The 21,187-nt window shown below is 30.0% G+C and overlaps 1 protein-coding gene across 2 annotated transcripts in view; it reads left to right on the top strand.

Annotated features, from left to right (window-relative positions):
* The window catches only part of LOC145243963 (uncharacterized), a 91,914-nt gene extending 71,037 nt beyond the window's left edge, over positions 1-20,877 (top strand). For both annotated transcript variants that reach the window (XM_080107091.1, XM_080107092.1), the window contains exons 2-3: positions 8,806-8,958; positions 13,753-20,877. In XM_080107091.1, the coding sequence (XP_079963217.1) occupies positions 8,806-8,958; positions 13,753-13,979 (380 nt within the window). In that variant the 3' untranslated portion in view covers positions 13,980-20,877. The remainder of the gene's footprint in view (positions 1-8,805; positions 8,959-13,752) is intronic.
* The last annotated feature ends 310 nt before the right edge of the window (positions 20,878-21,187 follow it).

Below are 21,187 nucleotides of genomic sequence, written 5' to 3'. Positions count from 1 at the left end.
GCAAATAGTGTGTTGAAGCCTCTTTCTGTAAATTCAGATAGATATCTAAGATTTTTGTGATCTTTTTAACAATATGTATTAGGCATCAATTAATATTTCTCAAGTTTTATTATTATTATATATATATATATACACACACACAAACAACCAACCATTGCTAAAAACAAGATTTTTAGTTATACTTTTCTATTTTTTCAATTTTTCTTATGTTTTTTTTTTGTGTATGGATCAAAGGTATTAATAAATGTCCCATAGTTAGATTTTTCTCTTCAAAGCATGTTACAATTTTTTTTTTTTTTTCATCTTTTGTCAAGACATCGTCAGGATTTAGTTGTGCTGCCGGGCGAATATTCAAACCAAATCTTACACATTCCTCTGACGATATCTTGACGAAATGCAAAAAAAAATATAATAAAATAAATAAAAAAAATTGCAACATGCTTCGAAGAGACAAATAGAACTATGGGACATTTATTAATACCTTTGATCTATACACAAAAAACATAAGAAAAATAAAAAGGGTATAACTAAACAAAAGCTCTGTTTTTAAGTGTTTAAATGTAAAAAATGCTGCCTAAATATACACAATATATATTTTATTTAGCATTTAAGTTTTGTTTAGGAGGCATAATATACGAACAGCCCCCATTGTGTTAAATTTGGTCCATAGATTAAGCAAAATTTTACTTCTTGACATCCCTTTAGCTTAAGCTTTAAATTTAAGACTGTTTCTAGAATAAAAAAATGTTAAAATTGGAATAAAAATTCTAGACATTAGGTTTAATAGCATTATATCTTGATTTTAAACTTTGAAAGTGGTATAAAACTGAATTAATTTTACATGGGCTGGGATGACTATTTTTCTCGTGAAATTATGTGTGTATGAATATACATCCTTTATTCTATTTAAAATGTAAGGATGTTCTCATCATGAAAGTGGGTCTTAGTACAGTGACATCAATTGAAATAATTTTGTGGAATTTTATAGTCTTTAACGCACTTGAAGAACACTTGGTGTTTCCTGAGACTTTATCAGATTCACGCATGCTGAAAGTTTTAAAACATTTCTATTATATTAATTTCTAATAATTGTCTGTAATTGAAATGGGAACATAGACGGGTGATAACATTTAATGCTACTAAGACAAAGCTTCTTTCCTTTAACAATTACAAACAACCTTTTTAACCACCCAATGCCATGAGTAATCACAAGGGCTATGACAACAGCATATTCCTTTCCTTGTTTTGATTCTCAAGTATATATCCATTGATATCTTATGCTTTTATGTAGAGTAATATGGTTCTCAGTTGATTGTGTCTGTGTTAGATATATACTCGAGTCAAAACAATGAAAAGAATATGCTGTTGTCATAGCCCTAGTACACATTCTAGCTGAGAGTTATCATTCAAATTCTTCAGCCTAACATTCACAGGTAACATGAATTGGAACAAATGACATTGCCAAGGCTGCTGCAAAGAAGGTAGGCTCCTTCTACCATGATAGGAAATTATTCACACTTGACAGTATCCTATATTCCTACAAAGCCACCACTTGCCACCTGTCAACTGACCATCAAGCCCTGTCACATCATCATAATGCTGCACCCGTGTGGTTATTTTACAAGTACTTTAATGGAGTGTGCTATGACAAACTCTTAGCACTGTTGCCTCCTCAACATAAAACATAAATACCTTTGGCTGACCAAACACGCAAGATCCCATGCCTTCACTGTAAAGGTCCTCTGAAGAGCCTTTTACTCTGAAAGTTTTTTCTCTTGGACTGCAAGATTTTAGAAATCCTTCTATATTCTGTTTCTCCGACTGTACTAACATGCAGAAATTTAAGTGTAATATGAACAAAACAAACCTCTTGCTGCTTTACTCTCTACTTGAGTATCTTTCTAGACATGATCCCTAATTCACAGTAACCACTTACATCTCGGTGGCATTTGCCTTGTTTGGAGTTAATATGAATCAGGTAAAAAAAAAAAAATCTTAATAATTTTCCAGTTTTAAATAAAATTAATAAAAATGTTACATATCTGAATTTTTGAGATGAGGATTGTTTATTCGTATTATTATGTCTGGAAGGACCTCTAGAGTAGTGGATAAAGTACTTGCTAAAATTTAGTTGTAAAGTTACACTCTTCTGGAGGTTTAAGGTTCAATCCTCAATACAGACAACACTAAAAATACAATTGTGAATTGTTTAGGACTGCTACCCAGTTATGACTGATGGAATGAGAGCATGCTACTTTTTTGGATTAGATAAAGTGTTCCGTTTGAAATTCGGTGAAGATTCCCGGGTTTGACAGGATTCCTGGGTTTGACAAGATACACCTGAAGAAGGTTGGAAATTACATAGACTGAAACGTTGTGAAAATAACGCTCAAGAGAACAGTAGTCCGAATAATAATACGAAAGTAAAATGCATCTATTTTATGGATGTCATGAATACCATAAAAAATGCAGAAGTAGGTTGAACTTTAAGCAATTAATGTAAGTGGTTAATACATGCAATAAAAAAACCAAAAAAAAACCCAATTAACTTTGACTTAAAATGGTGGAGTGGACGGTGAATGATATGTACATTTTAAATATTCAAAAATATAGACTCCTTCAGTCTTTGAAAGATTATATATACCCACATAGGGGTGCCTGCATGTGAAATTTTTGTGGCAGTAGGTGTGCAATCTTCAACCACACCTCTCCTGAGTCAACATTGTTAAATACCAGTGGCAAGTGAAGTGTACAAACAGGACAACTGGAAACAAATGCCGAGATAAGCAGAGAGCACATACAGCGCCTAGAATTCCCAAATGGTCACCCATTTTAAATAGACAATGACAAATAATGAATCTAAGCAACAGTAACTGTATATTAATATCAATTTGTCTATAAAAGGAATGGTAGAATTTAAAATTCTGCAGTTTGCCTAACAATTTCCCTTGGGTAAATATAACAAACGTTTCTGTGTAGCTCACTTGTCATAAGTATATTCTCTCTTATATATATATATATATATATATATATATATATATATATATATATATGGTGTGTTGAACCAGTGAATGATAGTAATTTCTGTAGGAAATTGTGATTAATCAATACAGAATAAATAAAAGTTAAAAAAAAAAAGAAACTTAAAACCAACAGTTTAGGTATTTCACATTATTGTTAAGGTGAGATTAATCAGATATGACTCAATTGTTGGTAGTTTGTTTACAGAGTAAACAGACTACTAGTGTCCTGGGCATGGTAACCAGATTCCCTGTTGTTCACAACAGGCACATTCTTTTAATAATAGGTTATACCTAGTTAAATTGATAGGCCTTTCAGCTACTCTTCGATATTTTGGCACCAGTGCTGTTTTACAATTTGTCACTGTGCAAAGGGAGACAACTTTTGTTTACTAAGAGATTCATTCATTTTTTTTCATCTTATAATTTAGGACTTAATATTTTTAATTAAATCAAGACATTAAAAAAAGAAAGCTGCGACAATTTTTTTTTTAATGTAACAAAGTTGATAACATAATACAAAATGTAGTTTTACACAACTATTGAAAGAAAACCAACGAACGATATTTTCATTAGATGAACAGTCCGGCAACTTTTTTTTTTTTTTTCTTAATTAAAAGTAAATGTTATGGTAAAGTTATTAAGAAATTAGTCTTTAATCTTAAAAAATACAAAGAATGAAATTCTTTAATAAAACAAGAATGAAACTTTTAAAGCTGCGGCGACTTATTTTTTTGCTGTAACAGAGTTTATAATATTAATAACAACGTTACAAAAATGAAAATGTGACGATAGTTGTAAGCTCGGCAACTTTTCTACAATTTTTTATGACTTAATAAGAAATTAAATGCGACAATAGGAAATTATAATTTTTTTTTTTTTTTTTCAAACAAAACCGTTTAATAAAAAAAAGATGAAAATATGAAAGAAAAAAGGCTGCAGTGGCTTTTTTTTTCTTTTTACCGAACAAAGCTTATAATATTAAAAACACCAATATCTAGTTTTTAACATAAATAACAAATCGCAGTTTTCATTTAATTAAAATTGCAATTCCTCTACAACTATCGTCTCATTTTCATTTTTTGTAACGTTAAAAACTAAATGTTTGTGTTCTTGATATTATAAGCTTTGTTACAGTAAAAAAAAAAAGTTGCCACAGCTTTAAAAGTTTCATCCTTATTTGATTAAAGAGTTTCATTCTTGGTATATTTTTAAGGTTAGACTAATTTCTTAATAACCTTATAACATTTACTTTTTAAGTAAGAAAAAAAAATAGTTGCCGAACTTCTTTTTTAAATGTTTTAATGTAATGAAAATATTGTGGGTTCATTGGTTTTCTCTTAATAGTCACGTAAAGACTGCATTTTTTGTTATCAACTTTGTTACATAAAAAAAAAACTGTCACAGCTTTCTTTTAATGTTTTGATTTAAAAAAAAAAAAAAAAAAAAAAAAATATTGCTTCCTAAATTATGAGCTGAAAAAAAACGAACAAATCTCTTAGTAAACGAGAGTTGTCTTCCTCTGCACGGTGACAAATTGTAAAAAATCGCATTGGCACCATTAATTCTCTGAAGAGAATTAATTATGAGCCGGGCCCATCAGCTGAAATTGAACATTTGTAATGATATGTGAATAAAACATTTTAATAAAAATGTATAATTTATTTTCATATTTCAGTTTCCGTAAAAACACATAATTAAATTTGAAAGTTGGCTGAACTGGAGACTCCCCATTAACCTACCGCAAACAGTTCAAATTCTTACGACAAAACAAATCCTCCTTTGTGGTTGTGAAAAATGAGAAAATGGATGCATATTAAAAACAGACAGATATTGTTAGGTTCACTGGTAGTCTTAATCTTTAGCAAACTGGAATTGACTAATATTGCTTGGACCCTTGGTTTGGCAGCTGTCACTTGTTGCTACTAAGTTGTCAACCCGAGCTGAGCAGAGGGCGGTGTTCTTCACCATGTTTCAATAGCACCTTTTCAATTGTACTCATCTCTCCACAAGAACTATAAAATGTCTGGCATAAAGCTTCCAAATGTGGGAAGCTCCAGCTCTCCAAAAAAGGCTCTTATCATTGTGCCACCGGTCCCGGATATGACCTTAAAATATATCCAGTGGTGAGGCCCCAGCCTGCGGGCTTTGGGGAGTGTGGAGCCACCCTTTAATTGCCATTGCTCCCAGGTCCACTCTGACCTGGAGTGGTAGTACCTGTTAGGGTCCCAACTATGGGTTAAATAGAAACCGACTTGAAAACAACATATATATTCTATAAAAAATTTTTTCTTCAAAATCTTTGGATCCGGCATTAAATAACCTGAAAAGGGTTGATATGCTGTAAACCAACCAACCATTGTGCCACCATATGGGCTGAAGGTCAAAGTAATACTTGAATGAAGCAAAGCCTCAATATCTGTGTAGACTGGTTTTTAAGTCAGAGTCCATCATCTTAAAGTAGCAGGTCCATTGCAGTAAAGTTGTCTGCCTGTCCTTTCCATGTTCCTGGATTTAATCTAAGAGTGGCTTCTAGCTAAATCATCCTTAGATAGGGGTGCTCATGCCCATATATCAAAACCTTATTTGTTCCCCACTGAAACCTACTCAGCAATCAAAAGCAGATTTCCAATCTTTCAACGATCAAGCGAACCAATCGAAATCCATTTTAACTATATGAATATCTACTTTTCAAAGCTAAGTGTTGCTTCTGACTGGCTAATTTGAATAGGTGTCTATAGTTCCCTATCTATCTGAATCTGGCCTTATGTTTTTTTTCACTAAAGTTTATTTAGTAGCAGATTATTCAACTTGAAATATTTTTGACATCACACAACACTAACCAATCAGATTCACTGAAACTGAAATCTTAGAAAGATCTCTATCATCTTTATTATCCAGTTATCATAAGAGCAACTGGACTCATGAAAAAGAATTTCAAAAACTACCTGGCAAATATACCCGATGAACAAAGTGCAAGAGAGATTCAAACAATTGCACTTAAAGGGATGGTCAGAATCTTAAAAAGATCCTTCTGTTGGAATATCTAAGTTAGTCGGTGACTGTTTGACATCCGGTAGTATACTCCATCCCAAGCTTGAACAAACTGATAAGAAAATTAAAAAATAAAAGGATTCACTTTCTGTATATGGGACAGCAGTTGACTGCAAATCATAACATCTCAATTATATCTTATAGCCTAATACACTCTGCAAATCATATTTATACTTTGGATCCCTAAGGATACAAACCTTACCTGGATACTAATATATATATATATATATATATATATATATATATATATATCCATGTAGATTATGCCTGAATGAAAAATTCGCTATACTATATTTTAAAGAACCCCAACATCTATTAAACTGTAGGAGGGAAATAGTGAACAACTGTGTACACAGGATAAACTATATTCTAGGATAGTGATACAAAATAATTTAAAAAATTTTAAATCGACAATAACAATAGAAAATAAATAGATAAAATAAAAAAGAATAAACGTACATATACATAAATAACTAATATATCTCATGTATCTAACTATGTCATCATTTTTTTTTTTTTTTTTTTTTTAAATGACCGAACTTAGGTTGGAAATAGGTCATCTTACTTAGATATCTACTCTCCCCATGAAATGTACACACAAAGGAAGGGTGAACCTAAGGTCAACTCTACCTTTGTCCTGAAAGTACCCACCCATTGGCTGGTTAGGAGTGGCGTGGTGGAAACTAGGAAACTGATTGGCTAACTAAAAATTCAATTACATGTCCATAATAAAAACACAAGGTAACCACAACTCGTTGCATAAGCCTGATGAATTCTCACGAGAATGAAACGCGGAATATTCTGTGTAGCTTAATTGCCGTATATATTCTTATAATTTATATCTATATATAAATGTGTGAGTTTAGCAAACATTGTAAAAAATAACAATTCTTCTGCTTAACCTTTTTATTTAAAATGTTTTTCTAATATTTTTTTGTTAAAATCAAAAATTTAAGTAAAGTTCCATATGTATCACAAACTTTTTCCATTCTTCGTGTAATCATCATCAGGTGATGAAAGCAAATGAACAAAAAAGCTGAAAAGAAATGAAAATTAAAAAAGTGGATAAGCACATATATTAGGTCAGTTAAATGCCGAAAGAATGTTCAGAAAGTCGTTGACAACTTAAATTATACAATGCCAGAAATTATATTGCGTTAAGCATTTTAAAAATTTTATAGGCAATGTAGGTTGCTGGGTTGTAATGAATTGATTGAAAATGTTTGTGATGCATTTGAAAAGTACTTTTAATTTATTTGATTTTAACACAAAAAAGATCATCTGGAAAAAAAAGGTAGAATTAAGTATTAGAAATCTGTTATTTTTTTAACAATGTTTGCTTAAATAAAAAATGCCATGTGAACACACACGCGCACACACACACACACACACACACATACACACACACTTATATACCATACATTACAACCATGTAATCCCTACAACCACCTACCTTGAAAATGCTGTTGTCAAACCTGACATATGGAATAAGTCGGAGAGACTTGCCACCTTGGTTGAAGTGAGTGTCCCTAATGATGGAGGTCTGAACAGAGCTGAAAGAGAGAAACAGACCAAATATCAAGGTTTCATGTATGATATGAAAAGAAACTGGAATCTTGGAGATATCAATCATACCAGTTATTATAGGTGCCACGGGGCTTATGAAGAACCTGAAGTCCTACCTTACTAATATTCCTGGTGAACCAAGTGCAAAAGAGATCCAAACAATTGCACTTAAGGGAACAACAAGGATACTAAAAGAGCTCTCGGTTGGTTTCAATAAAAAGCAGGACAATATTGGCAGCTGGTTTGGCTGCCCCATACCCAGCATTACAATCTTCAAAGGAAGAAAATTAAAAAAACAAAACAAAAAACACACCCACATATATATATATATCTATCTTTAATGTGAGATGATATCTGATTATTTCCACAATCAACACCGTAGCTCACACAAGCCATGAAAGCCACAGATCGGAAGTCCAAGACTCAAATTTTGCTCTCATTTGGGATCATCAGTTGAACGTATCCCAACTTGGGATTCTAAATTGAGGCACTTACATATGAGGTGAGTACCACCGCTCATGCAAGTGACTTGGGTTCAGATATGTTCAGCTGATGAGGTCAAATGAGGGCATAACTCAAGTCTTGAATTTTCAGTCTGTAGCTTTCATGGCTTGTGTGAGCTGCAGCATTTTTTAATTGTGGAAATAATTATATTTATAAAATACTAATTTCATTTTTCATTTACTGGAGCTAACAGATCAGGCCAGTCTGAAGATACTGGCTCCCACCACACATTTATTTTTTCCGACCCTTTTGTAGAATAGTCAAGTTCTACAAAGTCAAAAACAAAAATAGTGATTTTTCTCTACAAAATAACCAAACCAAACTCGGAATAAATATTAGAAAAAACCTTTTTCCTCAAATTATTATATTCGGCATTAAATAACCTGAAAAGGGTTGATATGCCATAAATTAAACAACCAAAGCAAATTTTTTAATAAAGTCACTCTTTAAACAAACTATGGTTCCATTTTTCATTTCCTTTTCTTTCAAGCTGAACGCTTTTATTCCAAGTTGAATAATGTAAATGGGGAAGTTGAGTGGAAAAAAAAATATCCGATGCTGACTGCTACCAACATTTTCAACTCCTTGTTTCTTTGTTACAATTTTTATGAAAAATTTGTTTTACGCAATTTAAAATTTTTTTTTTCCTTTTGTCTTACAGCCTGGTTCATTTCTGTCCAAGTGATGATCAGTGTGACCCTTTTGTGTCAAGGTTTGGTGGTGGTTTTCCTTTTGTCTCTCTTAGTCCGATGTTGTCCAAACCAAGTCGAATCGATAATGTTAATGATAAGCAGTATAATGATGTTCCTCTGTGGTAAGTACTTTTTTATTTATTTATTTTTTTTATTTTGCCCCCCCCCTCCCATTTTTGTTGTAAATTCAGATCTCTGTAGTACTAAGACTCTGATAATTTCATGTTGAATCTATATAATGTTTAGCTTTTTTTGTCCATTTCACTTTTACTCGGAAACTAGTGATCGGATCTGACTGAAATTTTGTATGCGACTTTATAATAAATCACAGCAAATCAAGTATTATGGTATCTGTTCGAGACGCATAGTTTAGGGATTAATAGAGATTATTATTTAATGTAAAAATAAGCAAAAATTTAATGGCATTCAACTATCAATTTGGCAGAAAGGATTGTAACTTTTACTAGTTTTTAATGGGCTAAAATGGCTGGTGTTTTATATGGTAAGCAGGGGGGGGATAGTAGTAGTGAAGGAATAGGAAAAAAAGTAGTGGCAGTAACAACAGAACAGGAAAATAAGATGACTTAAGTAACAAAATGTAAAAGAGTATTAAAAAAGATAAAAATGACAATGTACTATCGTTAACCTCAAATGAAATAACCTTTAATAGAATTGTCCTTAAATCACTTTGATTTACTTTATTAAAGCACTCCAGCATTGACCAGAAATTAATGAAAACAGCTATGTACTCAGGCTCTCAGCCCTGTACGCCATATGACCATTTTATTTAATTTCCATAATTTTCAAGTTATAAAGTAAAGCTATGTCATAGCTGTTTATGAATGTCCGGTGCGAAGGAAGACCCCACAGTATTAAAAGTAAAAGACCCTAATACAAAATTAATATAAGCATTGGATTCCTTGTAAAATTTTACTTTGAAATATTGATCTTGCTATAGGGCTTTGTTTTTAATTGCATCCCAAAAAAGAGAAATGGATACTGCAAGTATAGTATAGATCAGTGGTTGACAACTGGTAGTCCACTGACAATTGGTTGTTCATGAAAGATCTTTGATGGTCTGTAGAAAAATTAGGACATTGTTTTAATTTTGAACTTTTAGATTCAAAAGTGCCTAACAAAACATTTTATGGATGGCATACATGTTCAGCACTTCATGTAATCTTGAAATAAACACCGGGACACAAATGTGTAATATTTGAGTAAATGGTTCTTATACAGAATAGGAACTGCATTATCAAAGCATATTTCAGGCAAGTTATGTAAACTGCCAGAAGGTGTCGAAACGCTTAGTCAATGAAATCACAACAACCAACAATTGGTACACAGTAGATTTTGTTTATGGAATTTTTTTTTTGTATTATCTTTTGTTTATTAAATTGTTAGGTGAAAGTACAAAATAGTTAAAAGAAAAAAAAACCAACAAAAAACAAGAACGCACTTCCCACTCATATTAAGAATGGCTTTTTAATGTTATTTTAGAATAGTCAGTAAACTACACAAAAACCTTTTTTAATTTTTTTTTTTTTATATTTGTATTTTATTTTTTTTTCATTTAAATTACCATACATTGACTGTTTTCGGTTATAATTGTTTTCTCCTTAATTTTTAACTATTTGGTGGAGTTTTAAACACTGGTCATCGTTTTCAGTTTAAAACAATTTATTTTTCATTCAGTACCTTTTAAAAAAAAAATTGGCCGGCATTTTCATGAAAAGAAAAAAAAAAACCCAAGTTTTTGTTTGGTTCCTTCTGACGGTTTTTGTAACCTGTCTAAAATATGCCGATCATGGTCCTTGTGTCTGTTTAAGTATTGAATAGAATTCAATTTGTTTTGTTTAAATATCTAGCATGCTGCCTGATATTGCTCAGTTGTAAAATTTGCTTAAATATATTTTAATTCATGCAGATTTTCTATTTATTATCATAGAGTTAATTTTCTATTGATTATTATAATGTACCCAAAATATAATAGTGGTTTCAAGTTGCAAAAATGATTTTATTTCCATCAATTAAAATCGAAACTAAAACATATAGCTCTCCAGTATTATTCGTTAAATATGAAAAATTTAAAAATAAGGTTGTTAAACATATAAATTTATATTTGCGTATGTGTAAAAGATACACATTTAGTAGTATCTCATTTAGTCGACTCATACCTGTCAAGTTCCAGTTTTTCAATTTTGACCTCTTAGCAGCTATTTTTATTGGCTAAAACCCGATCCACTATATACCAAAGTTCAAGTCTGTAGACCAAAAATTTACGGAGTAGTTTGGTAGAAACTGTTCTGCACGCACGCACGCACGCACACACACACACACACACACACACAAGGTCACTTATATACACTAGCAGGGAGACTCAATTATTGCTTGGGATTGAATGAGGATCAACAAATGTTTCACCTTCCTATATTTTATTGCCATCAAAATCAGTGAAATTGCCCATTTTTCAACAAAATCGATTAATTTCCTGTTATTGTTGGGGACCTACCTCGGTACACCAAGAAGCTTCACATGCCTCCCTCACAGTGACTTACTCCACAATACATTGTAGTTTATATTGCACTATAGAGAACTTACAATATAAAAATATTTGTATATAATGGCTTGAATTATTAAAGTTTAAAATGCAAAAGTTAAGTATCATAGTTCAATTGTGCTCTAAACAGAAATATTCTTTCGAACACGCCCCTGTCCTGTCAAAGAATCTACTATTGATTTTATATGCACGGTCTTTCTACTTGTGCAGTGTTAAAACTTCTCAAATACACTTGTGCTGATAGACTGCATAAGGTGTTAACTTTAGTCAAAATCGCCTGTTCCTTCTTTCATTGGATTTTTCGATTATCAATACTTATCGAAGCTATATTATATTCTGCTATAAAACTTATCTAAGAACATTGCCAGGAACATAACGTACATCTGTGTTAAATTAAAAAAAAATATTGTCAGCCATTTAAGAGTCTATAGGGAACGAACTCGCATACATGCAATGTTCCTGTTATATAGTAGAGATAGAGATATATATTACACTATAACTTTGTTACTTTTATAATATATATGTATTTCATTATAATAAAATGAAAGTTTTACTTATATAAAGTTAGGTATGTGTGTATGTTTATATATTTGTACGTACATGTATAACAGCATGATCTCCAGTACTAAATTGTCATATTTATGTTCTAATCTGTAAATTCCAGTTATTATAGAGGAACATACTCAGTGATCAAAGTCCAATGGAGATACAGACAACTGCACTTAAGGAGACGGTTACAATCTTAACAAGATCTCATGGTTGGAAAATCTTAGCTAACAGTTGAATGTCTGGCATCTGGTTAGATACTCCATCCCAGCAGAAAGCAAATAAGACAATTGAAAAAAAAAAAAAAAAAAAAAAGAAAAAAAGTTAGCGTGTGAGCACCTTTATCAAAAAGAAAGTTTCTGTCAAATATGTGAATGTCAGTGTAAGACTCAAGCTGGGTTAAAGAGCTACCTACATGTGCATAGCCGCTTACCAACTAACTGAAGAGATAGAAAACCTCTGTCAAGAAGCAATCGGTCGTCATGTATAGGATTCGTCCCTCATCCCTCAACTAATTAACTGATCATTATAAACTTTGGAATACAACTGCTAGATGTTAATGTGGATAATTTTACCGGTTGTGGGACAGGCATTCTAAGTTATAACAATGTATTTACTTTTCAAAGTTTGGGATTGACCAAAGTTAAAGTTATACATTTAATTGTCTATGAAGTTCATAAAGTTGATGGCTGCCTTTATACATTCTTTAACCCATTAGGTCCCACTGTCCTATAAATAGGGCACTAAATAATTTACTTTTAAAATCTATACGGTAACAGGTAATAGTACTGCTTGCTGCATAATTACTCTGACAAAAAGATAAAATTCATCTTTCTTCTCTCGGAGAGTTGTTGAAACCCTTTTAAAAATTCCTGTGAAATTTTGCCAAGATTTTATTTGTTTGATGAATTGATGTTCCCATCACATTGCAAATTTTCTGTAAAGTTTTTTTTTTTTTTTTTTTTTTTTTTTTTTTCAAAAAATTGATTCACAGTAAATGGAAAAAATTCTATTTTTATTACCAAACTATTATCGCTGGTTGGAGTGTATAAATGCTAATTTTGGCAACCGGCCTTGCTATCTCAACTGTTCTACATTCATCCATTTTTCAATTTTAGTTTAATCACATTAAAAGAATAGATGTGTGCTTGGATTAACGGATGTTGAACAGTTAAGGTAGAAAAGGAATGCCAGGGAAAACATGGGTGGAAGTGATAATGATAAATTTGAAAGGGGGATAAAAAAAATCAATCCCCAGAGATAAGCTAGTTTGGAAATCAACCCATAAAAGTTGTCCAACACCTGAAACATTAAATAGATAATGATGATAACCAATCACTGATAGATCTAATTTTTGAATTTTTATTTTTAATTTTAATTTTTTTTTTCATTGACTTTTCTTAATATTTTTTATTTACTTAAAAATAAAAAATAAAATTTTGTCTTTATTTTATGATGTATTATGGGTGCAAGTTCTCTTTATTTTATTTTTTAGTGGAATTCTGCTTTTTTTAATCCAATAAAAATAGATTTCTGCTTAAATCCATCTCCCCTTTCTTTTTTTTTCTCTTATGACAGTTCTCTCTGAAAACTGAAAATAGTAATTTTGCCATGAAATGATTCATTAACTTCCTGTAGTCTCTCCATTTCTAAGTCGTTTTAAATTGTTTCTAGCTGTCTCTTTTTTTGTTGCTCATCCCTGGGGTGGGGGGTAGTCTCATTTCAGCTTCTGCATGCAAACAAAAAAGTAAAAAAAATTTCTACTTTAAAAATTAATTAAAATTTAAAAACTTTCTTTTTTTTATTGTAGGTTTGCTAATTGCCATTTCGTTGATTGTATTTGGGGTGAAATCTGAAGATCGACAATGGATGCCTCGTCCAGATCAGAATTTCCTGTCGTGGTCTTTTGGAATATGTGTGATGTCTGGATTTTTCTCTCTCTTTGGTGCCATGTGTCTTCTTGTTGCCAGCATCAGTTCAACAGCAGAACGTAGCACCGCACCGAGTATGAGTATGGCAATGAAAACACGTTATTAAATTCTTTTTTTCAAAAGATTATGATGTGGAAGCTGGATGATTTTTTTTTTTTTTTCGTGTTGGAAGATAAAACATGGATTTCTGTCGGAGGAGTCGCATACTCTCTGTACATATCTATACATATAAATATATTTTTTTAACATTTTTTTTTCCCACCTTTTTAATTACCACAATTAATTGTAATGACTTTTTTTTACTTACCTTTCATTGCCATGTTTTTTCTTTTTGTAGTAAAAAAACAAAAAGATCTCTTCAATATAATTTTTTGTATACAAACACTTGGATGGCAAGAAGATGGAAATGTCTGATAAAATATAAAAAAAAAATTAATGAAATTTATAAAAAATAATTAAATTTTTTTTTTTTTTTTTTAATAAATTTCATGAATTTTTGTTTTCATGAAATTTATATATAAAAAAAAAATAAAATAAAATAATGGAAGATGGAAGATAGTTTTGGGCCCAGTTTTGACGAGCTAGATTTGACTTTTCCCTTAGGTAAGTAAATAGGGATTGTATTTAACATGTTTCATTCTGTTTGGACTTAAAACCTTTTAAAAGCTTGCAGTAACTTTTAATAGGAGCTATTGTACAAGTTTATTTAGAGGATTTTGTAGATGTTTTTATGGTACTGCTTCATTTTAAATACAGTTTTTACATGAGTCTCACTCAGCAACACCTGGCAGATGATGCAAACTGCTGGATTATACCAAGCAAACGGGTCAATACAAAAACAGAAAAAAAAAAGAAAAATAAACAACCTAGCGTAAAAAATTCATGAAATTTACTGTTGTATTTATTTTGTTTCTTATTGTTTTCTTTCCTTTTTTTTTTTATATCAAAAGTTTTTCATATTATTTAGATTCATCGGACTACTGTTCTCATCTTGAGTGTGATTTTCACGTTTCGGTTGACATAACCTCCGACCTTCTTCATCGACCGAAACGTTGTGAAAATCACACTCAAGATGAGAACAATAGTACGATGAATACAAATTATATGAATAACCAATCCTCATCTCAAAAATTCAGAAATGTGAAAAGTTTTTATTTTCTTTGAATTAATGAACAATTATTTTTTAGTTTTAAAGAACAAAGAACAAATATTTTTTATTTTTTAATTTATTTTTATTTATATTTTTTTTGGATTTATACATTTTTCGTAAATTTTTTTTTTTTTTTCAAAAAAGATGTATTTTTTGGTATTTGTAACAATTTTGGAATTTTTTTCTTTTTGCATGTTATGAATCAAATAACTTTCCAAAGAAAAGTTTTGTTTTTGTAAGCACCTGACAATGATGGCAAATTTTTGTTTAATGCATTTTATGCAAAATTTCTTCAGAGTGTAAGAACCGTTTCTGGCGACTTCACGATAGCCTTCAGCCTAGAATTTGTCTTATCCTTGTCACAAGAATAAACACGTGTTTTTGCAATGGATCTTTCGAAACGCAATGAAACTCTTCCCTTTTTTTTTTTTTTCTTTCAATTTGAAGTCATCTGCTCACTTATGTCTCTTTAAGCAACTCTATATCTCTTTGAATAAGCTCACTCTGCATTTTCCGGGGTAGTTTGCTTCATTCAGCAGGTGGTGCAGAGTGAGACTCCTGGAAAAACGGGATTTAAAATGCAGCAGTACCGTTTTTATAAAGAAAAACATGTTTTATAATTTAAAGAACCTAAATACTGATATTCAAACAAGCAGCTTTACTATTTTTATATCTCTGACTATATCGACTTATCAGATCTATTGTGTTCAATTACTCACTAATATTAAATTGAAAAAGTATAAACCACTAACCCATCTGCAGTGAGCTCTGCATGAAATAGCACTTCATGTTCGACAAGAATATTTACAATATTTTTATAAATTCAGTATTAAATAATAAAAAAAAGGTTGATATGCCATAAAAGACAAACTAAATGGATTTTATACTTTTTTTTTTTTTTTTTTTTTTTTTGTGGTTTTTTATTATTTGGATGATTGTTTTCATTTGGAGTATTGTTTGCACAATGTTTATTTTTACAGTTTGTTTGTCTAATAGTCATATGTATTTAATAAAGTTGTGGAGGGGATATTGGCCCAGTTTTAGGTTTAGTGTACTTTTCAGGTGTTTCTCATAATAATTAGTGTTGGAGTTTTGTTACTTTTTTTTTTATTTTTATTTAAAAAACATTTTTAATTTAATTTTTTTTTTTTTGTAATTCATGAGAGAATTGATTGTTTGTTTTTTGTTTTTTTGTCATTCGCTTTCTAAAATGTTCTCACTTTTCAGAAACTTGCTTGGAATTACATGCAGTTTTTTTACTTCCATTTAAAATAAAAAATTTAAAATTTCTCCACAATAGAAAATTCAAAACTTATATCCTCTTATAAATATCTATAATTTTTTATTTTATTTTTAGAAAGAAATTCAAGAGTGCTCAATTATTTAATTTTCAGATTTGTTTATAAATATGAATGAACCTCCAGAAACATAAATTTTTTTTGCCTGCTACGAACTTGAAATCTATGGTTCCATGTTGATTTGACCTGATTTTCTACAAGATTATTAATAAAAAAGTATATATATTTGTTATATCTTCTTTAATGGCTCATATAATCTACTGTTTTGATTACGGGAATCTTTTTCAGTTCGGTAGAGTGAGCCAAAATCATACATTTTTTTGAAAAATTTGCTTCTCCACTTGACATGTTTTGCTTGGAAGAAAGTTATATGAACTGAAACGGTCGATATGGAACACTTGACATGACTGAATAATCTTAAGATTTTACATTTGATGGCAGAGAACATTGATGGGATGCTAGTGAGTTTGTGCAACTCTGCAATACTGATGTGATCAAGTAGTTTATGATTAGTAATAAAACGTATGATATATATATATATATATATATATATAGAACAGGGTTAAAGAAATGTTGAAAGCTTCTTTAAAAAATGGACCTAATGAATACTATGTAATGTGATCAAGTAGTTAATGATTAGTAATGAAATATATAAAAACATTCTGTGTTGCCAGATAAAAATAGCTTTGTTTTTCAGAATTAAATGTAGGTTTTAACATTTTCTCTTGAATCGCACCATCCAATTGACTTTATATACTGGGGAAACCTTTTCAAATAAACTGAAGTTAAAAAAAAAAATGCAACTGCTTTTTGTTTTTAGAGACCATTTTGCAAGTCAATAATATTACTGGTTTACTGCTATTTTCTTCACAAACAAAATTATCTACAAATTTCTTTTGTGTTTTTGGTTACAAAAAAATCTGAATCTTGAACATTTTTAAATATCCTTCAGTATTTCATAGCATTTGTCTTTTTAGCAATTCACTGTATAAAAAAAATGTATGTCAGATTTTCATGAAAATTTTACCAGGTTGGATATTTTTTTTTTTTTTATTAATCTCATATCTATTATTTTAGACAGTAATATGAATAAATAAAATTTTACTTAATCTTACTAAATGTAGATGTTTTACATGTATTGAACAGATTAATCCATTGACAGAAACGGTTGATCGTAGCCCCCTACATTAAAGTGGTAATGTGCCTTGTTTGGGGTGAAAATGTAATAATAATAATAATAAAATACCTCCTCTTAAAATGTTTCTTCACACATAATCAGATTTTCATGTCCATTTCACATTGTAATCTGTGGGAGCCATGGAAGATGAGAAATCTTACATTCATTGTGAAGATTCAACTGCATAAAAATGATAAAAACAAAAACTCGCAATAATTATGTCTCCATTTGATATGGACCCTCTCTTCATCCTAGCTATGCAAACTTGTGTTCAATGAAAACAAGATCCTTCGCCTTTTGTCTGCTGGCAAAGTGTAGTACTTCTTAGGTGTATGTGCTTTTAAAATAGACAAACTAAAAATAAGATTAGTTTCTACCATATTCTAAATTTTTTTTTTTTATAGCTTAGATAATATTAACTGATTAAACTTCTGAATACTGTCGGAAGTCTTTGTTTTCTAAAATTATAATCACAAAAATTTTTGGCAGGGAATTGACCGACTTGGAAGTGTATTTGCAGAATGTCCAAAATGTAAGGGAGATAACTGCATTTACAAAAATACTCATAAGAATTAGGCCTTTTAAAAAGAGAATTCGGGATGATGAAAACATTCATAAATGATATTTTCAATTGAATTAAAAAAAATAGAGCAATTTTAATAGATTTAAAACAAGAATATAATTTTTTTTTTTTTTTTTTTTTTTAATGAAATTAAGTAGAATATTAGTTTGGATTAACAAGACAACAGAAATCGCTCAAATATTAGTAAAATAACTTTATTGGCTATGTAAAAAAAAAAAAAAAAATTAAAGAAAATTACTTAAATTAAGTAAACAACTTTTACATAGCCGATAAAGAAGTCGTTTTCCTAATATTTGAGCCAGATAAAAAAGCTATTGTTTTTTTTTTTTAATTCAAATAAAGTCTTAACTTAATAAAAAAATAAGACAAGTTTTATTCAAAATTTTTTTTCCTAATAGCCAATGAAACAGATAATCACCTAATTAAAATAGAAAAAGCTTTAAACATTTTTTACATAGCCGATAAAGAAGTTTGTGTACCAAATTTTCTTTACAAATGATTTTTATTTTTCGCTTTGTAAATATAGTTATCTCCCTTGCGCTTAGAAAACATTTTAACTTGAATAGTATCAGACCGTTCTTTGTCAAAATAACATGATTCGGCTTTAACCTAGGAAGTGCATTGTTCCAGGTCTTATTCCCTCCTTCTCAGAGAGAGGGAGAGGTTGATTGATTTATTTCCAGCCACATGAGGCAGGAGGCACTATTATTGACAAATGCCGACAGGTTTGTTCTTGGTGTACATTTGTTACAAAGTGATTCTTCCCTCAGGGATTTGGGGGTGAGAATTTGTTTTCTTCATCTTATGCTGCATTTTGTTGTGGTAGGAAGGAAGTGCAACATAAACAGCCATTTTTTTTATATTATCCACTTTATAGGTGATATGTTTACGACAAAAGCTTGCTAATCTTAATCTTTTAACTTACCACAATAAAACTTGTATAAAAAAGCAATATGGAACAAATGTTCAAAATAATGAAATGCTGCCTAGGTTGTTAAGTGCTATACCTTTTAATGACATACTAAAAAAGAAAAAAATTCTCTAGATAAATCAACCGGTTGTTTACACTTTTCGTTTTCAGAGACAAATTATGTTAAATCAGCATAAATCATATGACTCCTCCTGGTTTATGGATGACTGTTTAGTTAGTGCGTCAACAGTAGAATTTTTTGTGCTTATTGACATAGCACTTCCCATGTAAATATGTGCAATGAAAATTCTACTTTTTTGAAATACATACTTATGGTGAGGTAAAAAACCAGTAAGCAGAATTTTTACAGAAGACAATCCAATATTTTTTTTATTTTGTTTTTTATTTAAAATATTCCATCCATAAAATTTTTGTACTCGCATACATTCCATTAAATAAAAATTCACCATTTCCACCAAACAAGATAAAATTTTAAAAATTGTGGCACTAAAGCCATTTAATGACTCAATAAAAAATAGAATAGAATATCTTAAATAAAAATAATATAAAACTAAGTTACTTTCTGAAAATTTGGTTACCGGTTTTTAATCACCATAACAAATGTATTTAAAAAATTTAGAATTATATTCAGCATATTTACCGGATAGTTACATGAAGAAGCACTGAATTTTCAAATTTATCCAGACAATAAATTTTGAATAATCAATTGCTGATAATTTGATGTATCTGTTCATTTTCATAGAATCTTAATTCTATTTTCGCTTCATGTAATTTAAAGCTTTTTTTTTTTTTTTTTCTCTTATTTTGGCCATTGCATTTATTATAGTAATCTTCAGTTTTTAAGTGTTTAATTTCTTAAAAAACAAAAAAAAAATAAATGCATAAAAAGAAATTATTTTTGGTTAAAAAAATTTTTTAAATAAAAATGAACAAAAAAAAAAAACAAAACAAAGAAAAATCATTTAAAATTAACTTTTTACCTGGCACGATTAAATCCCATTTCAGTTATAAATCGATATTTTCCCTATATAAACAATACTGAGATATCTTGCCATCAATGGTTGGTTTGAACATTGCCAGATATATAACATATATAAATGATATGAGAGATACGATAACTTATCTCAAAATGCTCAAATACCTTAATGAATTAATTTATTTCCTCTTTAATAAGAGGAAAAACTTTCAAAATAAAATTTATCACCAAATCTGGGTGTCACCAAAATATTCAATTTTTGTATTCTGAATTTTCATATTCAAATATCATTTTTCAATCTAAGATTCTAAAAAAAACGCAATACTTATAAAAGTAAAGATTTTGTATAAATAATTTGTACAAATTGAAAAGTATTTAATGTTGCCGTATGGGAACATTGTTAGGTAAAAAGTTAACATGTCTTAGTTCTCCAATCATTCCCAAGAAAACAATTTTGCTATGTAAATAGGGGAGGTAACTCCTACGTGTTTTATATAATCACGAATTCAAAGGTGCTGGAAATAGAAAATAAAGATAAGTAAAAACAAAAAATTCTTTTCTAAAAAAGAAATATTTTATCGGTCATCAGATTATGCATATTTTTTTTTTTTTATCGGTGTGCATTTGTAAATATAAACATTAGTTTTTAATAGAAAAAATATTTTCAATCTTTTTTGGAACATAAATGAATTATCTCCCTTGATTTGAGGGTTTTTTTTTTTGTGATTTTTTTTTCTATGAGCTTCATCTTATTTTTCGCTTTTTAAAAATAATGAATAAATGAAAAAGAAACTTACCCGTCCTTTTTAAAAAAAAAATCAAATTCATTTTGTTTTGAATGCAAAACGTGTATATCAAATTGACTGAATAAAAACATTTTATACCTAAAGTTGTTGATATAAATTATTTTACTGTCAAAATAATAAGCCTGAACTATGTGCGACATCTTAATTGTCTTTTTTTTTTTTTTTTTTTTTTTTTTTTTTTTTTTAGGCGGGTGGTGGATCAGATCTTTTCAAGGCCCAAAGGCCACTCGAGGATAAAGGTTACTCAGTGTCAGGTGGACGGTGAGACATGTTGATTGGTAATGGTGAAACTTGGGGAGGATTTATTTGAGAGGACAGCTCAACAAGAACTTGCATACGGTTATGTTATAGTTAGCTGGAAAGTATTGTAGTTCTAGGAAAGAAACATTGTTC

The sequence above is a fragment of the Euprymna scolopes genome, chromosome 22, assembly GCF_053919585.1.
Source record: "Euprymna scolopes isolate OS-2025 chromosome 22, ASM5391958v1, whole genome shotgun sequence".
NCBI lineage: Eukaryota > Metazoa > Mollusca > Cephalopoda > Sepiida > Sepiolidae > Euprymna > Euprymna scolopes.
The sequence above is the reverse complement of the archived record's forward strand: the minus strand, read 5'-3'. Positions and strand labels throughout refer to the sequence as shown.